General features: G+C 41.4%; 1 protein-coding gene across 1 annotated transcript in view; it reads left to right on the top strand.

Moving 5' to 3' along the window:
• Window positions 1–1377: 1377 nt before the first annotated feature.
• The window catches only part of LOC110515972 (alkylglycerol monooxygenase), a 39743-nt gene continuing 13390 nt past the window's right edge, over window positions 1378–27730 (top strand). The window contains exons 1-12 of the mRNA XM_021594663.3: window positions 1378–1701; window positions 4595–4725; window positions 5049–5200; window positions 13687–13790; window positions 14703–14798; window positions 16164–16230; window positions 16350–16415; window positions 16498–16577; window positions 18729–18863; window positions 19766–19882; window positions 23312–23394; window positions 23684–23786. Coding sequence (XP_021450338.2) covers window positions 1582–1701; window positions 4595–4725; window positions 5049–5200; window positions 13687–13790; window positions 14703–14798; window positions 16164–16230; window positions 16350–16415; window positions 16498–16577; window positions 18729–18863; window positions 19766–19882; window positions 23312–23394; window positions 23684–23786 — 1254 coding nt within the window. The 5' untranslated portion in view covers window positions 1378–1581. The remainder of the gene's footprint in view (window positions 1702–4594; window positions 4726–5048; window positions 5201–13686; window positions 13791–14702; window positions 14799–16163; window positions 16231–16349; window positions 16416–16497; window positions 16578–18728; window positions 18864–19765; window positions 19883–23311; window positions 23395–23683; window positions 23787–27730) is intronic.

The following is a 27730-nucleotide window of genomic DNA, read 5'->3' as shown; positions in this document are numbered from 1 at the left end:
CTGGTATTTGTAAACAAAACTGACTGAATATTGCACGAACAGAGGTTCTACTGAAATGCTTCTCAGATTGAATTCACGTTGGGTTGAATAACTTCATGATGCCTCCCATCCACAGGAATCCAGGGTAATGTAGGACTATGCTGTGAACTGAGATGACATGAATTAAACATTAGCCAACGTGTAGAGAGCTGTTGATGGGGTGCATGCCTAATTCACCTTTTCCTCAAGGCAGAGTCGGGACTTAGGACGTTTGCCAAAGCCCCACAGGAGAACCTGCGAAAGGATCATATTCTATTACAAAATCACAGAATAATTTCAAGACTTGATCTCCTTTTCAGCACAATGTGAGTGTGCATTCTAATTTGGAGCTAGAACAATATTTTGGAGACTGTGAACTTATTAGTGCAAGATAGCAATAAAGTGCAGTTTTATCAAAAGCTAACTGTGTGGTAAACATGATGAAACAGTGTGAATAAATTATAATCATACTGTACCTATTAAAGGCACAGTGCAGTCAAAATTCTGTTTAACTTTGTTTTGTATAATATTGTACAACAGCTGATGAAACTAACACTGTAAAAGTGTGAATAAATTTGATCAGTGTTATTTCCTGATAGTAGCTGGTTGAAAATACAATCTACACAGACTTTCTAATCAGCAGGTTTACATGGGCAGGAGTTTAGGTTGGTACGTTGGTTAATAGACCAATAGCAAAGAGCATCCCAAACCTTTCCCAATAACAGCTATTTTTCAGTTTTCCCCTCCCCACTCAGACCAGACAGTTCTCAGACAGACCAGACCAATCCCAGACAGTTCTAGCAAAATACTACTTTTTTAAACTAAAAAGCTACTTAATTGTTACCCAGAAATTATTTGATATTTTGATTTAAAAAAAACGGCTGCATTGGACCTTTAAATTAAATGCGCAATCACCCATGCAATCATTTTTTCCCAATTAGGATTTCTAAAACTGATAACTGCTCCCAGTTGGTACACCAAATGTCACCCATCTCTCCATTATCTTCTTTATGCGCAGTTCATAATTTAATTCTCTCTGCCTTCTTTTCATGTCAAGTGATGCAACATTCTCCTTTTCGAAAATGCCTCTCCTCTCCATCAAGAAAAATATTTACATATTTTAACATCAATTAATAGGCTAATTACATTTCATGTGAACTAATAGGGCTTCGCTATTAGATACCTAACCATTATCCATGACCTGCAAATCAATGGAACGTAAGAGACACAGACAGAATGGTCTGACAATGTCATAGCTGGTTTGTTCATAATATATATGAAAGACCACCAGACTTATTTGTTATTATCTTTTCATTTATGGAATTGATACGATGGTAAGATGTAATGGCAGCTGAAGGCATTGTCAGTCCTGAGACAAAACAACCAACCCCGCACCTGACCTATGATCCACTGTATCCCGCCTCTGGAGAGTGAAATAAAACGACACAATTATCTCGCAGTTCAAATGACGTTTGATGACTGTGCGAGTATCACCCGGTAGTTAAAATTCCCCAGAGGATCGGTTTAGCATCACCTTGGGTAGAGGGATTGAAGGTGCATACAATGGCGCAATTCATGGATGTCGTCTCATTGACCAAGGGAATTCGGTCCATGTTTTACATTGTCACACCGAACGAATCATCATTTGAAAATGTGGAGGATGTCCCGCCATATGTTCAACAGGTGAGTGAGTTCGTTGAAAACGCTGGAGCGCTTTGATGTGTTTTATGTTTTTTTTGTTGTCGTTGATAATCGATTTTGTGCCGCTCATGCTAGGAGTGACACACTTGACATGTCTAAACATAGCGAAATAAAGTCTGCACACTTAGTTTGAATGATATCATATATGCTACGGTATATTCATACATCTTCACAAAGATGGTCACAAACAACTCACAAACCCCGTAGGAACTGTCAGGGAAGTGGTGCTATAGGGTGACAAAGTCGCTACACTGGTTTCTGCAGTAGCCTAGATGAGCCTGTAATCTCTTCATTTCACAGAGCTATTGCATAACATTGTATAAACGATACAAACACTTTAGAAGTTTATTTGCTGTTATTGTTTATGTCATATATGGACTTGAGTTTTGGCTGTATGGTTCATATTTTCACATGATATGATATTAGTACATTTATTTTCAAATTCTCTAACAAATCCTTAGTTTTGGACAAACAATATGTATTTGCTCATGAGTGTGAGGAGGTGTGCCCTTTTCAGTCCAATGGGGGAATGTCTGTTAAATATTGTTGAATTTTAGGACCACTTTTGACTCAAGAGCACCCAGTGCAAAATAACTGAACACACCAATACTTTTTAATGGGACATCTGGATGATAAAGGTTTAACGAAATCCTAAAATCAGCACGGTTGTTATTTGGGGGATAAAGCTCACATTTTAACAGGCTTCTATAAAGCCATATGAATAGAGAAAAAAACAATTACCCAAACAGCAGGACTCCTCAGTGTCTTAATCCTGCTCCAAACAAACTGTAATGAAACAACCTAATTTACTACAGTATTGTTACAGAGTTTAATGTGATGTTTGCATGGGTGTGTCGTTGTTGTTTCGGTGCTGGTTGTTGTTTGTGAGGTAGTCATCACTCCGTGCACTAGTCTGTGTTTTGGTTGACTGTATGTACAGGTGTAGGATCTTAATTTGATCACCATGTTGCAGAAGAACGTTCATGCAATGCAGGAAATGTAACACTGGCAGTGTATATGAGACTTAAAAAGGCTTCTGAAGTTTGTCAATTTCCACTTTGAAATTTAATTATTGATTTTCCCTTACGAAAAATGTATCAAACCCTACAGAAATGGGCATGAATTATAATCCACATTTCCTGTTTCCTGTTTCCTTATTTTCCTGCTGTAGCAAACTAGCTCACCTGTAACCGTCTTGCTTCCATCCCGTTCCTTGTCCCAATCTGGGCTCAAACGCAGGACCCTCTGATCACATTGACAAATGTCACCCACAAAGCATCATTGCTTGTCCCTCTACAAAAGCCGCTGGTCTGTTGAACCCCAGTATAGCGTGATTATCATCATGGCATAAATAAAAACACTGCATCAACATTGCTTGTCCGATTGAATTCCTGCCATAGTTGAATTGGTTATGCAACAAGATACACTCTACCTGTTACTTTAGGACAAAGTGGACATACTCTCATAAGAGAGTGTACAGGGTTTGTGTCTTCCCCCTCACAAACACGTGGCTAACTTCACTCATCTACAACCTGACAAAAATGGCCCCATTTGGGATAATACCAACATCTGTTTCACAAATGTCATTTGCCTTGCAAGATCGAAGACCAAAAACAGAGATTTATATACAACTCCCTTGACAATTTTCACAAGCCCAAAGTATGTTACAGCCTTCATAGGACTTGTTTTCATTTGTCCTGTTGTTTGGAGGAAAATGCCACACAGAGTAAACACAGTGATTGTGAAGGTCAAACACACACGTTAAGAAGGATTTTTTTTAAAGTCCAAAACAACCCATTCCCTCGGCATCCGCTTTTTCACATGGCATGAGAACCTGAATTCCTTCCCAACTAAAGTGGAAAGCTGTCAAGAACACATCCCTGACGAGGTAAAACAATACTGTAGACATGAGAAAAAGAGGGTGCGTTCAAGCCAGAATCCAAAATGATAATCTCTCTCTCAGTCAGTGGGTTTGGAGAGAGAGTGCTTGCGCTCTGAGCCCATTTGTTAGATGTAGTCCGTCAGTCCTCTGCCAGATGTTGGAGTGTAGCGTGTGATCGTCGGTCCCTCGTGGTCCTCCAGCTCGCCCCAACACACACACACACACGCATCCTATTCCACCTCCAGGTCTACACCTCGCGATCCACATTCCACACACACTCCCTGGATGCAGTCATGTGACCAGATGAAGGTTTAAGTGACCAGGTTAGGTCAATCACAGGAGTGACATGGTCAGTACCTCTCATTCTGTTCTTGCATACTCCACGCCTACGTAATACCTACTGCAGCAGATACTGTATGTAGCATACTTATATAATGGAATAGAATAGAATAACGTTATTCAAAAAGGGCCCTAATCGGATAGACAAAATATTAACTTGTGTTTATAAAGATTGTTTTTGTTTGTTTTCTCTTTTGTTACATGAACATCCTATATACACATTAAAGACATGGTCCACTTGTTTACGTGACTTATTATATATGGATGGATAATATTCAGACACATCAGGTATACATGTTTTCAGTCTGAACTGTCATGTGATGTAACGGGACCTATTGAAATGAAAGGTTCCTCCAAATATTATTTGTATGGGTTGTTCGAGTGTTTTCTTCTCCACTGGAAGCTGAAATAAATCCTCAGAGAGAGATGATATGTGACTACCCCTGTGTAGCTTCACCATAGAGCCATCAGGGAAGCATCATGCATCACAAGACATGAAAGCCCTTTTTACCACATGTCCTCTTGTTCATTTTCCAAGTCAAACATGTGAGGTTACTGTAAGCGTTCAAGGAAACACAAGACATAAAAGAGGTGCAGTTTTGATTGTGCTTGGACTGTTGATTCGTATTTGTTCTCCTTTGCTTGTGACTACAGGCCACCCCGTTCTTTATGGGCTTGATGGTTGTCGAGCTGGTGGTGAGCCTGCTGAAGGATGGAACCCCATTGGCCTGCGTCAGTGATGTCGTCACCTCAGTGTCAGCTGGTATCATTTCCAGAATGCCCACGTGAGTAAACTCTAACTTTCTGTTATGTTTAGAGAATTCCTATAGGGAAGCTTAAGCCTTGTGCTAAACTAAAAATAATGATCAATGGAGACTGTCCATAGAAGTAGCTTTTTAGTCCAGGATTTGGCTTAATTTGTGTCCAGGCATCTGGCTCATTGAGTTCTATAGACAAGTAATAACAGCAGTGCATCTCTTATGATAATGTATGGCTGTATATGTACCATTTATTTTTTGTATACTGTAAGATCCTCTAACTTTGCACCTGAAATGTATTGTGGAGAATCTGTGTGCCAATCTAAACACATTTGTCCTTTTTTCCCCAGGCTATTTGCAAGAGGTTTTGAAATAACGACTTACATCTACGTGTGGGACAACTTGCGTCTCCTGGAGCTACCCTGGGACTCTGCCTGGGCATGGTGGCTGGCTTTCCTAGTGGTGGACTTCAGCTACTACTGGGTCCATCGCTTTGCTCACGGTATGGCCATCAGTCTGGGTTAGCTCCTGACCTGGGTCAAATCCATACAGTATGTCAAATACTTGAGGTGCACTTGATTTAGCTTGCCAGGTACAATGGAACCAATGAGTAGCAAGGGTCGACACTTTACTCGAAGAGGGTTATACGTAAGACATTCACCACAGTCATAACAGTCCTAGATTTGTTATGACTGGTTTCATAAAGGTGTTATGAATGCCTTATGTACACCCCCTTCAATTACAGTGTTACCGAAACAAGCTGGTCAAGCTAAATGAAACACACATATTTAAAAGTATTGGGAAGTAGTTGTACTTGTATTTTTGGGTAAATATTGTATGGTATGCAAGGTTTGATCAAATATTAAATCTCGTCTCATAATGAAATTCGCAAATAGTCTTGCATGTATTTCAATTCTACATGTCCATGAGGATTGAATTATCGGAAACAAAAGGTTTTGTCTTTACTGATTTCTCTATCGATGCAGCGTGATTCTATAATGCGCACATCTTTTTTTCTTTTTGAGAGGAAGCAATTATTTGTGAGTTACGTCCAGATGTTTTTGAACTGACCAGATGTGAGAGGCTGTGATCTCTTGAGACATGGTGTCTTACCTGGCACTTCATTGGGAGAAAGCTGTAAGTAGTGATGGCTCAATAGCAGCACGGTTCTGGAGCTGCACCAAAGAAGCCCTCTAATTCTTCTCCCCATGTAGGGCTGTCTGTAACATCCTGGGATCTCAGCCCTTATCACTTAAACTGCAGTTTGTACTGGACAATGATAATCTTAGCACCCAGAACAAAATCTCACAAGTTCCACTGGACACAGATGTCAAATCAACGTCTATTCCACAATGGTTTAATGTCATTTCAGTGAAATGACATGGAAACAACGTTGATTCAACCAGTGTTGAATGACAATGCAGTAATAAAAATGTTTTTCTCAACTTGCTTGGCAGCAGCAACATTGTGTTTGTGTGCTAAATTGTAGCTCTATTTATGTCAGAGGTACATCAAAGCCTGCTCCAGATCTTTCTCTATTTCAAATATGTCTGGCTTAAAGTCCAGACTGTCCCTGTGTTGACATTTGAGTCATGGGTAAATATAAACTGTGTTTTTGAAGGTGGGTAAGACCAACTGTATTGTATGATAGAAAATGACCCCTGCCAGTGCCAACCTGCCTGATTGAGTAGTCTGCCTGTCTATAAAACATGTAAACAAACCTCGGAGGTTTATTATCCTCAATGGAAGGTCGTTAACCTTAGCTAAGCAGGTTTTTATTGTGGCATATGAAGGTAGATGGCACTCTTCTCAGGCTAAGTGGATTGTAGCGATAGGTCACATAAATATCAGCCGCAATTCTGCCTATTTTACCTTATTTGTATAGTCACCATGGCGATTGATCTCAATAGCATTTCACTAGTCCTGAATTAGAATTTGTACAGTATATTGTAATGAAGTGCTTGTGTATGTCATTCTCTCATTCTCTCCATTGTTTAAAACAATTCTTCATACAATATTATATAGCTCTGGTTTATGTGGTCAGATTTTATTTTTGAAGTGTGGTATGATATTTATGTCTCAAAACTTTCCACTTACTTTCATTTCCTCCACTCCAGCTTTGACTTGCTTGTATGGAACTTAGTGGGATCACAGCTCATTCTCTGGTGCCTGGCACTGCACTCAGTCAGGATAGAAGGACAGGAGCTTTTCCCCTTCGCTACCAGAGAGAGCTACCTCTCTCACCGCAGGACAGGCCAGACCCAGTCTTCATTCACTCTTCATTCTGGCCCGGTGAGGTCATCTTGGTTAACCAGTTGTTGACCTCCTGGCCTACTCCAGGGTAGAGTTTGACCAATGCAAAGTTCTCATTTCCGTATTGGTTGTTGTCTGTGTAAGTGAATGTCTACAGTATATAAGGCAGTAGACATGTATCTGTGTTTAGTTGTAATAGTCACTAAGAGACACGGATACTTTAGCTCTTGTAATTCCACAAGTATGAAAGCTAACAATGTGTATCTAAATTTAATTTCACGACTTTCCTCTATTTTACAATGTTCTGGTATGACACATCAAACAGTTTAAATCGTAAATGTCTGCATCAATTGAGCATGTGAAAATGTATCTGCAATTCTATTCTGTCAAAACACATGACCTATAAATCTCAATACTGTGTTAAAAGTGAAAGCTGTGAAGAGGGCAGAGTGAAATCCTCCATTGGGAAATGTGAATCCTAATTAGTAGAACTGTAAAATACCAATGTGGATTTGAAGAGTTTTATGGCCATTTCATAGTTTCCCCTCATGTCACTTGAAAGGACAGTCTCATTATAATTGAATGGAAAGAGCTTTGAAAGTAAAAAGTCGGCCTCTCTTCGCTGATGCCGTCTTTATTGAGAAGACATTACTTGCCCTTGCTCTGGGCAGCCAGTTAGCTCTTGGGGATAGGGACCAGATAACAAAATGGCCATAGTCTCCAGGCATTTAAGGTTAGAGGCCCTCTTAAAACTGTCTGTAGGCATTCTTTATGACAGAGTTAATACAGAGTAAAGTGAATGGCAAAATAAAGCACAATTAACATGTAATATATTTTATTCAATCCCCTAGTCAAATCTTGGTTAAGGTTCAATGAGAGGCACTGTCACAGGGGAGCTACACAGGGGTGTCGCGAAAACAGTAGGTTTTTAGCTGCTAAAACGCATACAGTAGTTTTTGCCGGCGTGAGCAGAGAGCAAGCCACTGTTCTCGGGCATTGAATAATCCACAAATATAACCTTAGAACCATTCATAGTACTCCCAGTCCCAGTCTCACCACTATTTCCTCACTGTGCTCTGCCTTTCTGTTAGGTAGTTCTGCATTTCTTACCCGGTGTCATTTTCCACTCTGTTTTCTCAGTAAGTCTATGCTGGCATGTATCTCTGCCAGTAGTCCTGTCAGTGCAATCTGTTATTACTCTAACTTTGTTCTAACAGCAAGGCCTCTCTCCTCATCAGCAGACTGGCAGACCATTGAAAATATATTATTTAAGGATGCTTGCATCCTTTGTATGCTGACTCACTGCTAGAAATATCTTCTAAGGTAAGCTGCATAGGGAAGCATGTACTGTACTGTGTTTTGTTTTTCATTTCACCTCTCCCAACGTGATGACATTTGCTTATTATTGATTGTCTTTCACAGTCTTCTTTCCACCCGAGAAATTATACAGTCCAGAGGCAGTTATGTTCAGAAGGCAATATGCTTTTTGGTGGTACAGAGTTGAAATGGGAAGTTTTTTTTGGAGGACTTGACTTGTTGACAGTCCTGTTGATTCTGTTTATTCTCCTCTAACCTACAGATATAGGATCTTAATTTGATCACTCTTTTGTTACTGACAATTTTCAGAGATTTGTGTGATTTACATAAATTCACTGAAAACCCACACTAACACATGGTTATTTTAACAGTATTGCACTTTTCATGTAGCCTAATTTTGGCCAACTAATAGCCTAACCACCCATCAAGCAACATTATGGACTAAACATTCAAATCCTATTGCTGTGGGATTATAGGTGAAATTAAAATCCTACATCTGTATAAATCACACTAATAGCTAGTATCATCCCAGAACACATCTATATCCAGCCAGCTTTCCACAGATCAGAACCACAGGTCTCCCTCACATTGGTTCTACGTGAGATCATGGATATAGAGGAGTTTCACCACACCAGCATTCGTCTGTGTACATCACCAGCTCATTCATATCAAAATATGTCCCCATCGGAAGATCTGTTTGCTCTGTTCTCATCCATTAGTAGCTACAGTAGTATTAACACATACTCATGTTACTGTACAGGGACACTTGGTACAGTACTCCAAGTATGCTGTAAAAAAAAAAATGGACTCAAAAGCAGTTTAATTCCTATTTACCTGTCACATTAGTCGCCATTATATGGGGGTTATATTACTGTAAATATAAAAAATCTTCCTCCACATCAGTTCTTTCTCATCAAAAAAAAGCCACGACTCATAGTCTACACTGTACTGATGACATCCTTCACCTGAGATAATGTTTTCCAGTGTGTTGCACCTGGGTGCCTGCGTTTCACTCTCTATAGCATCCTGTGGTGTGTGTGTGTCCATGCGTGTGTGTGCGAGTGTGTGTCTGGCCGGGCCGTCCTCTCTCTACAGTACCATAGCCTAGCCCTACGGCCAGCAGCAGTTGTCAAGACAAACAGATCTGGTCGTCGCTGCGCTGTACTGGGGCTGGGGTTGCTGGGGCTGGGGCCTCCCTGAGGAGGCTCTGCTGATCTGAATGTTATTGTTTTAAAATGAGCTCCTTTTGGCCGTGCGGCGGGGCGGGGGTTAACGTCCTGGTGGCCAGGGCTTCATAACTATTCTCTGTGACTGGAAGTTCCTGGCCCGGCGCAGGTTGGAGGGTTGGAGCACGTACAAAAGAACCAAACCCGGTCGGTCAGGATGTGGGCCGTGCTACAAGAGACCCGGGCTTCTAGCACCTCTGGGACCCAGGGATAATATCAACAATGGCTAGCAGGCCACGAAGCTCAGCTCAGCTCAGCTCACTGTCTGAGAGTGCGTGTGTGTGTGTGTGTGTGGGGGGGGGGGGGGTTATTTGTCTGTACAGTATGTGTGCTTAGAGGGGCTAGACTGGGCTAATTAAGGAAATTCAGTCTTCCTGATGAGCTAAGTGACTGAGCTGAGCTAAGCGCTCTGTGGCCCAGGAGTCTACTGCCCTCATGTTTGGTCATTTGCGACTGTCTGTCACTTTTGTTTTTGTAGGACAGACTAGTTTCCCTAATGATGTTGGCAGGAAAGGTGAATCATGGTTTAGTGGGATACCTATCAAAACAGAGCTTGGACACGTTGGTGATCAGGTGTGAATAATGTACTGTACGTATACAATAAACATTTTCATGAATATGTCGTTACTTTAGCAAGATTAGTTTGGATTTAGATGAATAGACTTATTTTGAAGACATGAATTACAGGTTATGAATCGTATGTGCTTGACATAGAGTCACTCACAAGTCACTGTTGATTGGGAGAAAATTAAGTAAGAATTCCTCCGAATTTAGAATTCTCTTTAAGTGGGCCTGACTTTGTGTGTGTGTGTGTGTGTGTGTGTGTGTGTGTGTGTGTGTGTGTGTGTGTGTGTGTGTGTGTGTGTGTGTGTGTGTGTGTGTGTGTGTGTGTGTGTGTGTGTGTGTGTGTGTGTGTGTGTGTGCGTGCGTGCGTGCGTGCGTGCGCGCGCGCGCGTGTGTGTGTGCGTGCGTGTGTGTGTGCGTGCGTGAGACTGGGGATTGAGGACAGCATGAAGTATTGCAGTGACAGGGGGGAGCCAGTCGGCTGTCCCAGGGTAGGGGTTATTGTGTTATAGTTGGCACTTCATGTAAGGACCTCCAATCCAAACACTGAAGGCCCTTTACAGGCCATTACGAACATGATTGACAGGGCACCCAACCACTCGGTGGACTGCCGATCAAAGACAAAACATTATGCCAAGGTCTGGTCACGGAGGGTGGCAATTCAAGCAGTCGATTATTATTGCTTTAAAATAGTCTGTGTTCTATTGATAGGCTATAACAGATGTCCCACTACAGCTGTAGGTTACCTTATTATCTTGCTGTATGTTGATAAACTAAAGGGGGAAAAAAGAAAAAATATATGTTTTATTGTCACCTTCTGGATAGGTGCAGTGAAATGTGTTGTTTTACAGGGTCAGCCATAGTAGTACAGCGCCCCTGGAGAAATTTTGAGTTCAGTGCCTTGCTCAGGGGCACATCGACAGATTTTTTCCCCTTGTCGGCTCAGTTATTTGAACCAGCGACCTTTCGTTTACTGGTCCAGTGCTATTATTAATACATTACTTAGTAATCACCTGTTGTTGCATCTTTCTGGAATTACACAATGTTTAAATGGGACCTTGGATTGCAGTACTCTGTGTTTATGACATATCTTACATAAGCACAGTCCCTGGAACTGTAGTTACAGGTTAAATATGATCTTGTTTGATCGAAGTCCAACTCGCTATCACCTAGAGCTGGGCAATATGGACTAAAATCCATATTGCGATAAATTGCCTGAGCAATAAATAGAATGATACGTATATAACAATGTGCACTGCATTTGTTTTTTGTATTGTCCTTTAAACTACTAGTTTGATGGTTCAATTGTACCATTAACAATCACCAATAGCAAACTTATTTCATTTCACATTTCTCTAGCCTAGGCTACTTATCGTTATGAACGACATCAGCAAAATCATTTGTGGTTTATCGTCTTAACTCTACTCTCACCTCAGTCCACACACCCGTGGGACTGATGCACATTGCAACACGTTAGTAGCACGTGTTCATTTGACTACAGTGTAAATGTCTGATCTTAACCCACTACCATTCAAACCAAACCTACAGAGATTCTTCCCTGAAAAATACGGGCCTGACCATGTTATTATTATTTCCATGGACTGTCTCTGTTCCGTTTGGCATATTAGCGCGTCATTATCTACTTATCACTGATATTCAAAAAAGGTGCAAAGCCCTACTTGAGACCTGTGGATGTGCAGTCCTCGGCGTTTCTGCTCTTGGTGGGAAAGGTTCTCTGTGGCATTCGTTCTCATCATTAAAGGAGTTCCCTCCTGAATAGGGCCTGCCAAACTATGCGATGTCCTGCTGAGTCGCAGGATGAGGACATGGCTTGCAACGAAGCCTAGCAGTTCATACTTCCTACTAGTGACACCCAGCATTAATCTTAGCCCGCTCCGGCCCCCCAAACCAAAAAAAAGGGGGCTAGCAAAATTCGAACAATGGCTGGATTATAACTTCTTCTGTGTGTTTAACAGTTGATCTAGTTCCTCCACGGGCTCTGACAGGAAGAAGTGTAAAAGCACACGTAAACGACTGGAGTTATTACACATGTCGATTACTCCTTTTCTCTCCTTCTCATTCCTCTTTACCTTCCTGTTAGGTTTATAGTGGAACCACCGATTGAATTCTGTTCCGGAGAGTCGGGAAATGAAGTTTGAAATCCAGTCCAGTAATGTCATTGAACTTTTCAACCAAAATTGTACTCTCACTGTTTTAACCATCTGTCCTCTCACACAGGCTGATAGCTTGTTGACGTTACAGAGGTGTCGAGTACTGGCAGGCAGTTTTTCTCTAAGAGGTGAGAGGGCTCTCCCTGTCTCCTAGGCTTTGGGAGTTCCTCATAGACAAGGCTGGCTGATTTTGATGGTTAGTCCACAGCTTCTTGGACGTTTCATTTTTGGCATTCGAGGACCGATCATGGCATTCCTTTCACAGACACCTACTGTACACACCTTCACACACACTTTCTACACGGTGTGTTTGTTCAGGTGGCGTCTCTCGACCCGTTGGGTTTTATGGCTCTCTGTTTCGATAGGATTCACACGTTTATTAAACACTGATAGAGCCATACAGTACCTTCAAGATGTCTCTTTAGAATGAACTCTCGTAATAGAATGGATGGAGAGCTAGCCCAGTGAGAATCTGCTCATCGAACGCATGTCTATATTTAGCAGGCAAAAAAATTTGCCTCCCTACATTTTCAAAACTCAGCTTTGTTGTCAACTTTAATTAGAGTTGAATTAGTCGTTTGTGTTATCATTTATCGTGTAATCATAGCACAATTGCACATCAGGGCTACCACATGGGATTTTAATGGGCATTGAGTAACTTTCACTGCTTTTAATGAAAAGTATACGTTACTATAGATAGCCTATATGGGGGCTTTGTGGTCCAGACTTCGCAAAGGTTCCTCTACTCCCATGTAGATGAAGCCAAAGCGTTTGAGGGGTGCCACTGCCAAAGAGCACAGAGAAATGGGTGGTCCGGAAACAGCTCGGAGATCCAGTGAAACTTAACAAGCGTGTTGCTTTGGATGTTAAAATGAAGTGTAATAGTAATATTAATGTAGCAAGTATCACAACACAGCAGAGGAATGTAAACTGCAGCACGGGGACATGGCTGGATGGTCAACAGCTGTAGACGAATGCTTTTATATCCTTGTTGTCATAATATCGTAATGTCCTCCTATGGTTTGCTAGATTCTTGTTTTGCTATATTTTCTAAAGACTGGCAATGAGTGTTGTTAGTTGTTTTAAAAATGTTTTTTTTTTATTCAATTCAATTATGCAATTCATTCCATTCATGAATTCAGTTTCTTCATTTTTTTATTCAATAAATTCAAAGTGTGTGCAAGCGGAGTGCAAGCGATGACATGCGTGTGTCAAAATGCAACTTTTTGTGCGATTTCTACATAGTGCACCTTTAATCATGTACAGTACTGTTTGCACTTTGCAATTGCTCCTCATGGTCATTAACAGATTAAAAGCAGGTCACTTTGTAACAGTATGAGATTAAGAGATTTAATTGTCAGACAGTGTTACAGTATGTGATGCCCTGTCTATCTGTTGCTAACTCTGTGTGTGTGTGCGTGTGCGTGTGTGTGCGCGCGCACGTGTTCCCACGACAGAGTTGAACTTCCTGTGGGCTGCCCACCAGGTCCACCACAGCTCAGAGTACTACAACCTTTCCACAGCCCTCAGACAATCCCTCACACAGCAGTTCTCATCATGGGTAAGAGCCCTACTTAACCACTGGAACAAATACGCTATTTTATTCTATTGTATTGTGAACAACATACTTTTGTGTGATGCTGGACATGGCAAAATTTGATAAAGAAAATCAGGTTTTATTGTCACACAGAAGATAGATGCAGTGAAATGTGTTGTTTTACAGGGTCAGCCATAGTGAAAATTAGGGTTAAGTGCCTTGCTCAAGGACACACCGACCGATTTTTCACCTTGACGACTCGGGTATTCGAACCAGCGACCTTTCGGTTACTGGCCCAGCGCTCTAAACGCTGGGCTGCCTGCTGCATTAGAAATGCAGATAAGTCCAACATTTGCTCCTTCACCACAATGAATGCTGTGTTATGCACGAAGTATGGTATACTGTTCTTTATCCATAGTCATTGAGTACGTTTACATGTACGCTAATAATTTGATATTAAACTGATTAACTGATTATGGCAGTAGGCTGAGTTTGACATGACTCTGCTTGCCTTAATCGGCATAAGTATACGCAATCTTTTGAATTATTAGGACATGTAAACACCTTAATCATAGTTCTAGTGGTGGATTTGATATGCGCATGTGCTAGCACCAGCCAAGCGTGCCTCCCTCGTTAGAGCGAGTGAAGTGTATTCAGAACAACTGAAAGTATGCATCTTTGAAGTAGTTTCACATGCAAACTTTATATGTCCGAAGTCAGAATCAAATAGGCTTCTCAAAAATAACATCGTCGCTGTGGTAGAATGTTTATTTTGATTGGTGATTTCGGATGTGTCCATGTAAACAGGATTATTAGGGAAATAGTTTTTCTTGCAAAGCATCTAAACGATTAAATGGAACTATTATATTAATCTGACTATCCACAATGGTCATCTTTTTGCGTCCTTTTAACGATATTCATTGTGTCTGTCCTCAGGTGTTCTATCTCCCCATGGCGTTGGCAGTACCACCCTCTGTGTTTGCTGTTCACATCCAATTCAACCTGCTCTACCAGTTCTGGATCCACACTGAGGTAGATGCAGCCCACAGTACCACCCAGTCTCAGGTTACCATTATCTCTCCTCATTTCGGCCCGCTTGCTTATTTTCATGCCTAGTGAATGCGTCCCTGTTTAATGATGATTATTCATGTAGTCAATATTCTACAAGATTCATTATGCATATTTCCCAATTACTGTGATAGCGTAAACTGTAAAATAATTCAGAGATAAAGCTACTTTGACTGAAAGTTATCTCACTCTAGTCCCTATACTAACTGCTGTTAAGGGGAGCTCAAGTCAAACCTGTGTTTAATTAAAAATAATGAGATTTTATGAAATACTCCAAACAGAAGCAAGACCAGTCGTTCTCCTGTAAAGTGATTGGTAGTATCATTTTTACAATCCCCAATCGTTATCGGAATGAATGGAGTTGGAATCACTTCCATCTTTTAGTACACTATTAGTGAAAACAGTCATAAAATCACCATTTTCTGAGGGCTATAATTTATGATTTCTTTATAGACTTTTTTGATGGTGAATAATTTATTGGCACACGATTCCCAGACCTGATCTGGGAATGAAAAAGTTTGAGTGAAGCTGCAAAAAACGTTTTCATTCAAGATGAAACTCTGGCTGTTGCCAGACCACTCATTACATGGAAATAATGAATCATTTAAACATCATTTCCCAGACTGACTGTACGATCAGGGGTAGACTTTAACATCAAAATGTCTGTCAAAGTTGCACCCAAAGAAAAATCGGATTCTTCTGAAATATGTGCCTTATGGCATGATCTGTAATGATTTTCTGTGTGTGAGGGTGTGTGTGTGTGTGTGTGTCTGCTTAATAGAGTGATTGAACAGCCATACGTGTTTGATTGTGAATGACGGAGATATTCTTTTGGAATGCTTGTGCATGCATTCGTTTGTTTGTCTGGAAGGAAGTGTGTGTGTTCATATTAGCTAGTAGCTACTATTACAAGCATGCCTGTATGCATATGTGTGTGTTCAAGTGTATGTAAGAGCATTATCAACAGTGTCAACTGCTTTTTGGTCTTGGCACCGCTCTCCATCCTAGTGTTGCTTTTACTTCCATTTTATAAATATTGTTCTCTCCATCTGGGAATTTGGCCACCTCACGATTTCTGTCATTAGACCGAACTCATCAAATAAGAAAATGCTTTAGTCTTAAAAAAAAGGGTTCTAGCCAGATACATTTAGTTGCTACTGTATGTTAACCAAATTGCTCAAAAGTACCCAAGGAGTGCACTACCAGTTAAAACATACATTTGCGAGAAACCCATATTAAAATCGTTTTTTAATCCAGGACTAGGTTTAATCTATGTCCGGGAAATCAGCCCAAATTGTGTATTATTTATGTACATTCTCTGTCTTTCAGCTGATCAGAGATTTGGGACCTCTGGAGTGGGTCCTAAACACCCCCAGTCACCACAGAGTTCACCACGGTAAGAAAGAAAGCCTCTTCTTCTATCTAAAACAAACACATTCTTACCATATTTGACGTGAGCTGATCAGTGCAGTATTGGCGAAAAAAGAAACATGATGTGTTGCATTTCATTGGCAGGGCGAAATGAATATTGCATTGATAAGAATTACGGGGGAGCTCTGATAATATGGGACAGACTATTCGGTAAGTAAAGGTTCACAGGGTGATTGCTTGTTGTAATATGGCATTGTCATTATAACTACATTCTCTTATTTTGATTGATCAGGTACCTTTGCTCCAGAGGGCAATAAAGTTGTCTATGGTCTCGTACACAAAATAAACACATTTGAGATCTTCCATATTCAGGTTAGTCCTAAGAGAAAATACAAAATACAAGATAATTTTCTTATTTGCTGCGTTTTATTTTGCACACTGTAAGATATAAACTACTAGACTATAAAATGCATATACAAGCTATCAAAGAGCAAATTGTCATAGTGTTTAGACTGAGCTGACGCTGCATGCAAACTGTCTGATTGTCCCTGTATTACATCAGTGGAATCAAACCATTTGTAGAGCAGTTACTCTCAATCAGTATATACAAGTAAATGTTACCACTGGAACAGCCATGCTGTAACCATAACATTATTACGCAACCTTAAACAAACCGCCCAGCAGAGGTGAAAGAATCCAATAAAATGAAATACTAGAAGTTGTGTTTGATTATTTTCACTGCCCTTACCGCTGGCAACCTACCGCATGAGCAATGCCTCCCAAATGGAGGGACATTCTCGGCACAGTATTAATTAACGCACAGATTAGCATTGACAACCATGAATATGTAGTAATATCAGGGCTTTTATAGTAAAACTGCTTATGTTATACAGTGCCTTGCGAAAGTATTCGGCCCCCTTGAACTTTGCGACCTTTTGCCACATTTCAGGCTTCAAACATAAAGATATAAAACTGTATTTTTTTGTGAAGAATCAACAACAAGTGGGACACAATCATGAAGTGGAACGACATTTATTGGATATTTCAAACTTTTTTAACAAATCAAAAACTGAAAATTTGGGCGTGCAAAATTATTCAGCCCCCTTAAGTTAATACTTTGAAGCGCCACCCTTTGCTGCGATTACAGCTGTAAGTCGCTTGGGGTATGTCTCTATCAGTTTTGCACATCGAGAGACTGACATTTTTTCCCATTCCTCCTTGCAAAACAGCTCGAGCTCAGTGAGGTTGGATGGAGAGCATTTGTGAACAGCAGTTTTCAGTTCTTTCCACAGATTCTCGATTGGATTCAGGTCTGGACTTTGACTTGGCCATTCTAACACCTGGATATGTTTATTTTTGAACCATTCCATTGTAGATTTTGCTTTATGTTTTGGATCATTGTCTTGTTGGAAGACAAATCTCCGTCCCAGTCTCAGGTCTTTTGCAGACTCCATCAGGTTTTCTTCCAGAATGGTCCTGTATTTGGCTCCATCCATCTTCCCATCAATTTTAACCATCTTCCCTGTCCCTGCTGAAGAAAAGCAGGCCCAAACCATGATGCTGCCACCACCATGTTTGACAGTGGGGATGGTGTGTTCAGCTGTGTTGCTTTTACGCCAAACATAACGTTTTGCATTGTTGCCAAAAAGTTCAATTTTGGTTTCATCTGACCAGAGCACCTTCTTCCACATGTTTGGTGTGTCTCCCAGGTGGCTTGTGGCAAACTTTTTATGGATATCTTTAAGAAATGGTTTTCTTCTTGTGCAATATAAGACTGATTGTTGTCTTATGGACAGAGTCTCCCACCTCAGCTGTAGATCTCTGCAGTTCATCCAGAGTGATCATGGGCCTCTTGGCTGCATCTCTGATCAGTCTTCTCCTTGTATGAACTGAAAGTTTAGAGGGACGGCCAGGTCTTGGTAGATTTGCAGTGGTCTGATACTCCTTCCATTTCAATATTATCGCTTGCACAGTGCTCCTTGGGATGTTTAAAGCTTGGGAAATATTTTGGTATCCAAATCCGGCTTTAAACTTCTTCACAACAGTATCTCGGACCTGCCTGGTGTGTTCCTTGTTCTTCATGATGCTCTCTGCGCTTTTAACGGACCTCTGAGACTATCACAGTGCAGGTGCATTTATACGGAGACTTGATTACACACAGGTGGATTGTATTTATCATCATTAGTCATTTAGGTCAACATTGAATCATTCAGAGATCCTCACTGAACTTCTGGAGAGAGTTTGCTGCACTGAAAGTAAAGGGGCTGAATAATTTTGCACGCCCAATTTTTCAGTTTTTGATTTGTTAAAAAAGTTTGAAATATCCAATAAATGTCGTTCCACTTCATGATTGTGTCCCACTTGTTGTTGATTCTTCACAAAAAAATACAGTTTTATATCTTTATGTTTGAAGCCTGAAATGTGGCAAAAGGTCGCAAAGTTCAAGGGGGCCGAATACTTTCGCAAGGCACTGTATAATGTGACTGTAATGTGATGGTATATCTTTTATATTTTTCCCTTTAGTTCCATTACTATAAATACTTGTGGAGGAGGTTCAACAGATACAAGAAAATCTTCAATAAATTGGGCGTCCTCTGGAAAGGACCCAGTTGGAAACCTGGCAAACCAAGGCTGGGGGATCACGCAGAGGTGCCCGAGGTACTGCCACGTTCAAAATGAAGTCATGTTTTGTCATTAGAGGGAGAAAGAAAACGAGAGAGCGATAGTGAGAGAGGGTGTGTAAGACGTGTGGAATCATGGAGAGACAGAGAGTGTGAAGAGGGAGTTGAAGACAGTGTTCTAGCATTTTTGGTGTATCTGCATTCTCAAAAGGGACACATTTGACACTTTCATACTTCATTACCTTTCACTATGACGTAAAGAAGAGAAAAGTGTGTGTGTGTGTGTGTGTGTGTGTGTGTGTGTGTGTGTGTGTGTGTGTGTGTGTGTGTGTGTGTGTGTTACTATAGTGCCAATCAGGAGCCCCAGCGGTTGGCTTTGAAATAGCGCTGATGGTGGCACATATTTAGGCCCTTCACACTTAAAAAAAACGTTATGATTAAATTGGCCCCTAAACTCTTGCATGGTGATTCTAAACATGTGGAGGGTGCTGGAATTTGCCTGAAATATCTTGAAAGGCCTAGACGAGTGCGTTGATATTTTCTAAGGGGAGAGTGAGAGAGAGAGAGAGTGAGAGAGAGAGAGTCAGGGTCGAATGTGTTGGCTTTTGAGGCTAAGCAGAGCTGTGGGCTGGAACACCTACAAGGGTAGTGAAGTGAAGGAAACTCACTCACCCAAGACCCCTGGAAAACCCCTGCAAGATACCTGTACCAATTCAACATGTAGTTCTCTACAATTTGGTGTTTTAAACAAAGTTTTAAAGTACATACAGTATAGAAGTTCTGTAGTGAATCATTTCAAAGTATCTTATTATGTGCCATGTTATTATTAAAGCCATGTTAAAAAATTGCAGCATTCAGGAATCATGTTATATTGTCTCATCTTTTGTGTAGCTGTATTAAATTGCTGTTTTAACATTTTTTTTATTATGTCATTGATAGGTTACTGGAGAAGAGCTGCCATTCAATCCCAGTTGGCCTCTGGCTCTGAAAGTCTATGTCTGCATACATGGTCTAATGTTGTTGGGTGTTTACCAGGATCTGTTTGAGTCAAGGCTGGTATGTATTATCAATTCCAAGAGTTTTTTGAAATGTGTTTTACCTTTATTTAACTAGGCAAGTCAGTTAAGAACACATTCTGATTTTACAATGACGGCCTAGGAACAGTGGGATAACTGCCTTGTTCAGGAGCAGAATGACAGATTTGTGCCTTGTCAGCTCGGGGATTCGATCTTGCAACCTTTCGGTTTCTAGTCCAACACTCTAACCACAAGGCTACGCTGCCGCCCCAAGTTACCAGTCATAGATAATCAACTGGGATTGAAAACACATGGGCTCTATCTTATTTTAGCCATTTTAAATAATGTCATTTTCATTTTCTCCGAAGGAAAGAAGTCACAAACATTCTGTTTATTTTAGCTTATGACATTCTTCATTGGGTTGTTTTTCTACTACAGTATTTATCCAGAAAAATAGTGACTTGGCTACCATCAAGTCAGAATGACTCACTGTCAGTCCACTTTAAAATAACCTTTGTCTATTATTTTCCACTCTCAGAGCCAAAATCCCCCCCCCCCCCCCTTCAAGTCAGGTTCCTCAGTAGTTATCTTTGGACTGCTTTTTTCCCCAGGCATAGTTTTGGTTAGCCAAAATGTGCTGTCCCACCCAGCCCTTCAAACTGAGACAAAATGGCCTGTCTTCATGTGATTCCTACCTCCATGGTGTTCCCTTAGTTGTGGTCCTCCCTCCACATAGGCCCACAATCAAAGAGTTCCCTCCTCGTATTGGCCACCAGCGCATGAAACAGCAGCATAGCAGCTGGTGGTCTAACAGTGAACACAAACGCCTTAATTGCCAAGTCAACCATTTCCCAACCATTTCCCAACCTAAATAGCCTTTAGGATGCTGTAATCAGAATTTCCAGGGAAAATAACAAAGTTAGGACCTTGGCCTGGCAATAACTCATGTCAATGTATGTATGTATACCTCCCTTTTCACTAGGCACTCGGAACGTATTTACCGTGACTATTGATGATGCAGTGTAGCACAATTTATGGTCTTAGTGTTAATTCAAAGATTTTAAAACATTTCAAACAAATTAACTTAGCCTTTAATTACACTATGGGTATAGATGCACAGCCCTCGTGTCGCTACAAGATGCACGGCCCTTGTGTCGCTACAAGATGCACGGCCCTCGTGTCGCTACAAGATGCACGGCCCTCGTGTCGCTACAAGATGCACAGCCCTCGTATCGCTACAAGGTGCACGGCCCTCGTGTCGCTACAAGGTGCACGGCCCTCGTGTCGCTACAAGATGCACGGCCCTCGTGTCGCTACAAGATGCACTGCCCTCGTGTTGCTACAAGATGCACAGCCCTCGTATCGCTACAAGATGCACTGCCCTCGTGTCGCTACAAGATGCACGGCCCTCGTGTCGCTACAAGGTGCACGGCCCTCGTGTCGCTACAAGATGCATGGCCCTCGTGTCGCTACAAGATGCACGGCCCTCGTGTCGCTACAAGATGCACGGCCCTCGTGTCGCTACAAGATGCACGGCCCTCGTGTCGCTACAAGATGCACGGCCCTCGTGTCGCTACAAGATGCACGGCCCTCGTGTCGCTACAAGTTTATTTCAGGTTGGGTAATTTTACGATGAGAACAGACAGGTAAATTGACCAAGTCGAAACACTAATTCCTCAACTCAGAATCCAACCAATCTCTTGTCCTGAAAATAATAATGGTGGTGATGATAACCATAATAATAACGAGTTCATCTCCGGGTCTCTGGGGATATAGAAAGAATAACATTATCAGTCCAGTGCTGGAGTCACTGAAGCACCAACAGATGGTGAATTTCATTTATTTTCACTCAGTGTTATCGTTGAAATATGATATGGGACAAAATCAAAAATGTGCGCACTGAGCCGGCATGAAAATCCAATCATTTAAGTTGTGTCTAGGGTCCATTCCCCCAGGGTAGAGATAGCCAAAGTAAAGATCATGTAACCTCACTGACCTGCTTTGTCTCCTGGGTAACAGTACCAGTGGGTACAAGACAGCATAATAACCTAATAAAATGTAATAAATAAATCAAATACAATGACCAAAAAATACAATGCTGAATAGATTGGTAATTAGCTTACAACAACTGTGTAGTTACTGTATTACTGCCAATTTAGACCTCGCCTTAAGCGTTACTGACTCTAGTGATGGTTAAGTTTACTGTGTGTCTTTGGAATCCATGTAATGGAAACATTTTAGTATAGTTGATCCAGAACCTCTTATTTGCCCCAATTGAATACATACAGTAGCGCCCCGCCTAAACTTTCCCACGTGTGGGTTAGGGGAATATGGGGTATAACGATTATAGGGCCTGTACCATATAAACATTAAGAAATACTACTTTATTGCTTCCTGTTGATATGTTGATGCCATATATGGCCTATTGGGAATGTACATTGTTGTGTATGCACTGCATGGAAGGAGACCAGTGAGGTTTGCATGTCAGGGCCTCTGGGTGGAGTGTTGAAGATCCAACCCCTGCTCTGGCAGACCAATCGAGTCCCTTAGGAGAAGCTAGTCTTACAGCTGTCTTTTAGGTTAGGAACTTAAGGCCATGCATTTTCACCACTGATGTATCCATCCACAGGTTGGGGTTGTGTGCGAACAAAACGCAAACAGCTCACCAAGGTCAATGTCAATGTGTACAGTATAGGACTAGTGTTCTTCATAGTGTTTGCTTTGGCTTGATGTGCAGCGGTACTGAGAGCTATGTACCGCAACGTCTTCCACTCTGGTCAAGTCCCTTAGCGGGACTCAACAGACATGGTCAGAGGTAATATCCCTATTATATTGAGCGTGAGAAAGGGAAAGGGGATACCTAGTCAGTTACACAACTTTAATGACTTCAACCGAAACGTGTCTTCCGCATTCCACCCAACCCTTCTGAATCAGAGAGGTGCTGGGGCTGCTTTAATTGTGTGAGTCACAGTTACTGGCAAGACTCTACACTACATTGTGTAGAGGACCTAGATGTAATATAAATGCATACTGTGTATAGATGTGTAGTTTGGGCTATTAAAAGGGACATGGTTCATGACTTCACTCGTAGTCAAATCTCCTGTGCCCATAATTCACCATACAGATGCAGGATCTTAATTTGATCCAGTTTGCTTCAACAGAAAAAGAATCCTACAGCAAGAGGAAACGTGAATTATTATGTTGATTATAATTTATGGACATTTTTGTAGGGGTTGATACATTTTTTTGTAAGGGAAAATCAAGTCTGAAATTTCAACGAGGAAAGACAAACATCAGAAGCCTTTTTAAACCTGAAATACACTTTTAAGTTTCATAAATCCCGCATTGCATGAAAGTTCTCCTGACACAGGGTTTTCAAATTAAGATCCTACATCTGTACTTGATGTTTATTGTATTTTTCCCATAACTTTTTCTCATGATAAGCATTATTTTTGTGTTTATGTTATAGATGCTATCCCAGCTGACTGTTCTGATGATGACTGGCTATATTCTACTCAGTCTGACCTCCATTGGCTTCATCATTGACCAACGGTACTGTACTGTCACATATCACTGTTACTGTACTGTTATCCATCACTGTAAATAGCTTGGAATTTGCACACACAGATTGGTCCACTTCAAGGTTATGTGGGCCAACCCAATTTAAGTCTAACAATTTAGAAAATTGACATGGAAAACACTTCAATAATGACTGATCAATAGATTCTCTCATATCTATTGGATTTCAATACCATGACTGAATTAACTTGAGTCGAAATGAGTCGAAATGCCACTTCAACCAGTTCCTTATTGGCGGTTGTTACGTTCTTTCCCTATGCAGGCCAACGGCACCCATGTTGGAGTTTTTGCGCTGTGTTCTGATGATGATGCTGCATCGATATGGCTACATGACTGCACCAGCACCACTGTTTGTGCCCATTGAGGTAGGAGACTGACCATGCTGCTACTACAAACCATTTTTAGAAAACCCTTTTGGAGAATGATACGATGTGCTAATCTATCATTTATGCCTTCGTCTGAGGGCATAGAGGTGTGATAACGGTATCCTACTGTAATGGAAAGCTAGAGATATAAGTAGGCATTTATCCACACCATTTCATTGTCCCAAACATTTTACTAGAAAATACAGACATACTGTACGTGACAAGGAGACCGAAACATACTTTCAGAGGTAACAATTAGTGTAATACAACCCTATTAACCAATCAATAAGAATGTTGTTTTTAACGACGACCATGTCAAAGAGTGTCAGAAAGTAGTGCAACTAGCAGAATGCCCTCCAGGCGATGGAGGGATGGGTGGGGCGTGGTGTGTGGGGGGAGTTGCCACTTTGATGATGAGCGGAGTCGACAGCCAATCTTTAGGGGCCATTAGGCCTAGTTAGAGCATTGGCCCTTCCTGTAGCCAGCCATGCTCTGTGGATGAAGCTGCACTGTGTTTAAGTGTAACAGTAGGCCAATACAGTAGTGTGTGTCCCTGTATGTGTCCAGTGTGCCTCATTGTGTTTGTGTGTGTGCGTGTGTGTGAGAGAGAGAGAGACTACGTGTGTAGGTGTGAACCGTCACTGGCCCCACATTTACCTGCGATGTATGACACTTGCGGTGGAGTTCTAGATCATGGCTGACCTTTCATTACTGGCCTCTCTCTCTTTCTCTCTCTCTCTCTCTCTCTCTCTCTCTCTCTCTCTCTCTCTCTCTCTCTCTCTCTCTCTCTCTCTCTCTCTCTCTCTCTCTCTCTCTCTCTCTCTCTCTCTCTCTCTCTCTCTCTCTCTCTCTCTCTCTCTCTCTCTCTCTCTCTCTCTCTCTCTCTCTCTCTCTCTCTCTCTCTCTCTCTCTCTCTCTCTCTCTCTCTCTCTCTCTCACTCACTCACTCACTCCCTTGTTCCCTGCCATCCCAGGCAGTGCGAACTGCAACACTTCTGGAACCAATTAGTCTAGTCTGCCGCTAACCAAAGCTGGCTGATGAGATTCGCACGTGAGCACTGCGGCTGAATCGCTACTTTTATTGCGTGACTCCACATCTGCACACTCAGGTGTTCAAAAAGGAGACTGGAGTTTTTTCCCCAGACCCTTTTTTTTTTCAAGATGATAAAAACGAATAAAAAAAGTTGAAAAACGTTTTCATTGTGACGTATTCACTACATGCTACACGGCAGTACTTTCTCCATGACATCTTTGTTTTATGTACTCTTTCTGAGAATGAGTCATTAGGTCCTATTCAATGTCTCAGTATTTCAGTTGGAGCGTAATAAATGTCGCCTATGCAAGTGGTGCCCATTGAAAAGCGTTACGATTTTCATGAAACGTTTCCTGACTTTGTGCCTCGTTCCCCATTACTACAAGTGAGGCAGCAAAGAAACCGAGGTACAGTAATGATATATTGTCCTGACGTGTGAGGTGAACGGCCAACTCAGTTGCAGGCGGGAGGCATTTTGAAGTCGCGCCGATCAATTAACGCTGGGGACTGAAAGTTATCACTCATTCGATTCCACTATTAAAAAATAACTACAAAAAAAATAGGTTGAGTTGAAGCACTTAAAGCCCACTGGCGTGATATACAGCACCCTTAAAGCTCACTGTGGTATTTATAGTGGCTCTGGAGATTTCCCTTGTAAAGCTGCAGGCTTGACCTGTAAACCAAGGCTGGGGTACCTCTCACCCTCCCTTCCCCACCCACACCCACTGTCTGAGTGGCACACATGGAGCCAGGCTGTATTAGGTAGAATGGTGGTGTGTGGGCGGGCGTAAAGTGTTTGTGTGTGTGTGAGAGAGAATATATATGTGTGTGTGTGTGTGTGTGTGTGTGTGTGTGTGTGTGTGTGTGTGTGTGTGTGTGTGTGTGTGTGTGTGTGTGTGTGTATACACTACCGTTCAAAAGTTTGGGGTCACTTAGAAATGTCCTTGTTTTTGAAAGAAAAGCAAAAAAAATGTGTCCATTAAAATAACATCAAATTGATCAGAAATACCGTGTAGACATTGTTGATGTTGTAAATGACTATTGTAGCTGGAAACGGATGATTTTGAATGGAATATCTACATAGGCGTACAAAGACCCATTATCAGCAACCATCTCTCCTGTGTTTCAATGGCACGTTGGGTTAGCTAATCCAAGTTTATCATTTTAAAAGGCTTAATTGATCATTAGAAAACCCTTTTTCAATTATGTTAGCACAGCTGAAAACTGTTGTTCTGATTAAAGAAGCAATAACACTGGCCTTCTTTAGCCTTTATAATAAAAGCTGAAATAAATAATTCTCTCTACTCTTATCCTGTCATTTCACATTCTTAAAATAATGTGGTGATCCTAACTGACCTAAGGCAGGGCATTTGTACTGAAAACTGAGTTTAAATGTATTTCGCTGAGGTGTATGTAAACTTCCGACTTCAACTGTATTTATATTGTTATTTACTGTTTGTGTTTGTGTGTGTATATAAATGTGTGTATGTGTGTGTGTGAGAGAGAGAATATATATGTGTGTGTGTTTATATGTATGTGTGTTTGTGTGTATGCGTGTGCCTGCAAGCTTGCGTGTGTGTGTATGTGCGTGTGTATGCCCGGTGATGTACACCGCATGTGTGTGTGTTTGTGCGTACATGTATCCGTGTGTGGTTATGATTAGGGGCTGAGCATTGAGACTTGGGAGGACTGGCCTGTAATGATGTAACATATGTTTTTTAGGCTCATGGTCTGTCTGCCTAAAGGCCTGAAGGTGTAAGGGAATGTGCTGTAGAGCCAGGTTGGACTCACAGTCATTAAGGAGCTACTCTCCCAACAGGTTAACCCCCTGACTAGTGAAGTCATAGCAATTTAAGAGAGCTAATAAAAATACACCTGTCCTCCCGTGGACCAGTGCATTGGAGAAGGAACCTGTGATGGGCTCTTCTCAGCCCTGCTGTATTCAAAATGAGTCACTCACTGCACTATCAATGAGAAAAAGGTTGTTGTCTGTAGTCGGATTCAGTATCATGAGCAGGCTACTTTGCCAATGAGGGTCTGTTTGCAGTTGGCACTTTTCTCTGTGAGCAGGGCTCATATAACAGTATATAACTGAATCCACAAGTATGCCAGAAATCGTCATAAATTATTAATTCATCATATTTGATCTCCTCCTCTATTTTGCGTAACACTTATTTAGATTTTCTCAATATTTTTGAGGGGGGAATTTTTTTCTCCATTGAGTCAGAACAATATTATCAAGTTCACGTGAACACCAAAGCTCACCTCAGCTTATGGCAGCTCTTATCTAGCCCAACACCTGACCCATATACAAAAACAACATGTCCCATAAACCCATAGTTCCACCCATTGTTGACACCCCAACCCTGAATGAAAAGATAAGACAGCAATCAGTGAAAATCCACTGTTATCTGAGAGATCTGTTTCCACTAGCTCATTTTCAGGTGTGAGAGGTTAGCGTTAGAGCCCTTTGAGAGAGAATGCCTGGTAGCAGAAACACACTGAAACGCCTGAGGTTAAGGGATCATTTGGGGCTATGGAAAGTCTGAGAGAATGACATCATCTGAATGCTCCCAGGGATGGAAAACAAATCTCCTCTTTGGCAAAAATGAAGGGATTTGAAAGAAGTGTGGGCTAATAGTGTTTTCTCTAAGTAAACAGTCCAAACTACTGCCTGTGTGAAATAGTATCCGTCAATGTGCTGGGGTTCACGTCACTCAACAGTAAGAAATGGTTTATATGTGTTGTCAAGGCTCATGCCAGGTAAGGCCATGGAAATCTAAATAGATTGCTTGTTTTTTGTGGTAATTCCTGAAAGCCATTTCTGAGTAGGAGTGCTGATCTAAGGATCAGGCGCCCCCGTCCATATAATATTATTAATTATGAGCTAAAGGCAAAACTGATCCTAGAT

This window comes from Oncorhynchus mykiss, chromosome 3 (assembly GCF_057628025.1).
Source record: "Oncorhynchus mykiss isolate SJ-2025 chromosome 3, ASM5762802v1, whole genome shotgun sequence".
Lineage (NCBI taxonomy): Eukaryota > Metazoa > Chordata > Actinopteri > Salmoniformes > Salmonidae > Oncorhynchus > Oncorhynchus mykiss.
This window is presented reverse-complemented; position numbering and strand designations above follow the sequence as displayed.